Below are 2,500 nucleotides of genomic sequence, written 5' to 3' on the forward strand. Positions count from 1 at the left end.
GCTGCGTCCCGGTGGTGTGTTGTGGAGAGAGGAGCTGCAGGACGCGGGGAGCCATGTCTTTGTAGGAGAAGCTGAACATTCCCATCGCGGCAAACAGCACCGCCTGGGCCTTGCTACGCACCTACGGGACACACACCCCAACACACACAATGTTAGAATAACAATCATATATTAATAAACTATTTATATACCACCTTTTTCAAACAGTGTTACAAAGTGCTTTACAAATGTGCAGATAAACCTGATTTGCAGATAAAACCCAAAATATAAGTAGAAAACTGTAAAACACAACACATTCAAAAGAATAAGGGCAGCATCAATTAAAGGCTAGTCTATAAAAATGAGTTTTAAAAAGAGATTTAAAAGAAAATACTGATCTTGCTAGCCTAACCCTGCATCCTCAGGTGTATTATAAGTGTATCATTAGCTCATTTCTACGAGCTTGGATTGTGTCGGTGTCTTACTTCATGCAAATTCTGGTCGTAAAATAGGACAGATTTTCGTCTTGTTTTGGTCAGGTCACTTTGTCTGTCAGGTCACTACCACACAGACCTACTTGAGATGGATTTGCACAGCTATGGGGTGGAACAAGGCTCAAGGGCTGGGTTAGGTTTATCTGGCATTTGGAGGATTGAGATTGAGGATTGAGATTATGAGTGTGTGTGTGTGTGTATATGTAGGTGTGTGTCTTTTAGTGTGTATGTTAGTGTGTGTGTGTGTGTGTGTGTATACGTATGTGTGTGGAAGTGTGTTCGTGTGTGTGTGTATATGTATGTGTGTGGAAGTGTGTGTGTGTGTGTGTGTATATGTATATGTATGTGTGTGGAAGTGTGTATGCGTATGTGTGTGTGTATATGTGTGTGTGTGTGTATGTGTGTATGGGTAAGTGTGTGTGTGTGTATATGTATATGTATGTGTGTGTATGTGTGTATGGGTAAGTGTGTGTGTGTGTGTGTTGGTTACCTCACTGTATGTGCTAGTTGACAGCAGCAGTAGGTCACACATCAGCTCCTGATGGACCTGCTTGTACTCAAAGCCCTCCACCACCAGCTTCCTCAGCTAAACACAGGAACCAACCTACGGTCAACGTACAACCGACACGCAACGTCTGATCAACATACAACCTCCCACCAAGATCCAACCAACCTCGTGCTGCAGCAGGACTCGGTCGATGAGCAAGGCTCGGATGTGCTTCTTTTTGCCATGAAGCTACAGGGAGAGAACACACACACCCTCAGTGATGACACACACACACACACACACACACACACACACACACACACACACACACACACACACACACACACACACACACACACACACACAGCGTGTAGTGTGTTACTCACGCGATTCTCCATGGACTTCTTGACGAGTGTGAAACTTTTCCAGCGGGTGTCAAACTCCTTCTTATGGGTGCCTCGGAAGAACAGCAGGTCACTGATGATCTGTGGACACACACACACACACACACACACACACACACACGAAGTGTACATCAAGATACATAAGTCGAGATACACACATACTGTATTGTAAACACGCAACACCATCAACACATATACATCCAAACACCAAAACAGGTGTGTGTGTGTGTGTGTGTGTGTGTGTGTACCTTGATGATGGCGAACAAGGACTTGGTATCGTCCTCCTCGTGTTCTAGAATGCGTTCTGATGGGCGAAGCGGGGAGGAGGAGGGGGGGAGGAGGGGAATCTTATCAATACAGAGCCAGTCAGAGCTGAAGTGGCGTAGAGTAAAGCAGTGGAAGCTACAGTATAGGAAGATGGAGTTGTACAGTAGCCTCATGGAGCTTTGGGACATGGGAGTTGTAGTTGTACTCACGCAGCAAAAGCCTCATGGTCCGGCAAATGGCCTCTCTGTAGTTCTCTCTGGACTCGTCTGGAGGAGACGACACACAGACACTCAGCATCCACTCAGAATACATACAGAGCTGCAGAATCACTCCTGCTAGTGTGTGAGTGTGTGGGGGTGGGGGTTGGGGGGGAGGGTATATGTGTGTGTGTGTGTGTGTGTATGTTGTGTGCGTGTGTGAATCTGTGTGTGAGTGTGTTCTCACCGTAGTTGACCCCAATATACAGTTTGGTCTCTTCCAGACGCACCATGGTAGGAACTCTGACAAGATAAGCTCTGTGAGTGGACACCATACTTACAGGAACAAATGCTTGTGCGTGCGTGTGTGTGTGTGTGTGTGTGTGTGTGTGTGTGTGTGTGTGTCTTTGTTGGTGTGACTCACAGGTCAGGCACGGCCGGCCCGTCCAGTGGTGGCAGCATGCTCCCAGCTCCCAGCATGCAGTGCTGCACTATGGCCAGACTCTGCAGCAGTTCTTCCCTGAGGACAGAGTGACACCACAGTCACACCAGGAAATAGGAATACCTAAAACACTGTGTGTGTGTGTGTGTGTGTGTGTGTGTGTGTGTGTGTGTGTGTGTGTGTGTGTGTGCGTGTTCGCTGGGCGCTACCTCTCTCAGACTGTTAACTAA

General features: G+C 47.2%; 1 protein-coding gene across 1 annotated transcript in view; it reads right to left on the bottom strand.

Annotated features, from left to right (window-relative positions):
• Positions 1-2,500, bottom strand: part of psme4b (proteasome activator subunit 4b) — a gene marked incomplete at both ends in the record, with an annotated part of 18,380 nt that overhangs the window by 8,042 nt on the left and 7,838 nt on the right. Inside the window, 8 exons of the mRNA XM_083687090.1 lie at positions 1-121; positions 964-1,059; positions 1,147-1,209; positions 1,347-1,445; positions 1,613-1,668; positions 1,841-1,897; positions 2,076-2,131; positions 2,253-2,348. The exon at positions 1-121 is cut by the window's left edge and continues 11 nt beyond it. Coding sequence (XP_083543216.1) covers positions 1-121; positions 964-1,059; positions 1,147-1,209; positions 1,347-1,445; positions 1,613-1,668; positions 1,841-1,897; positions 2,076-2,131; positions 2,253-2,348 — 644 coding nt within the window. The remainder of the gene's footprint in view (positions 122-963; positions 1,060-1,146; positions 1,210-1,346; positions 1,446-1,612; positions 1,669-1,840; positions 1,898-2,075; positions 2,132-2,252; positions 2,349-2,500) is intronic.

Source organism: Argentina silus (assembly GCF_951799395.1).
Source record: "Argentina silus genome assembly, chromosome: 16".
Lineage (NCBI taxonomy): Eukaryota > Metazoa > Chordata > Actinopteri > Argentiniformes > Argentinidae > Argentina > Argentina silus.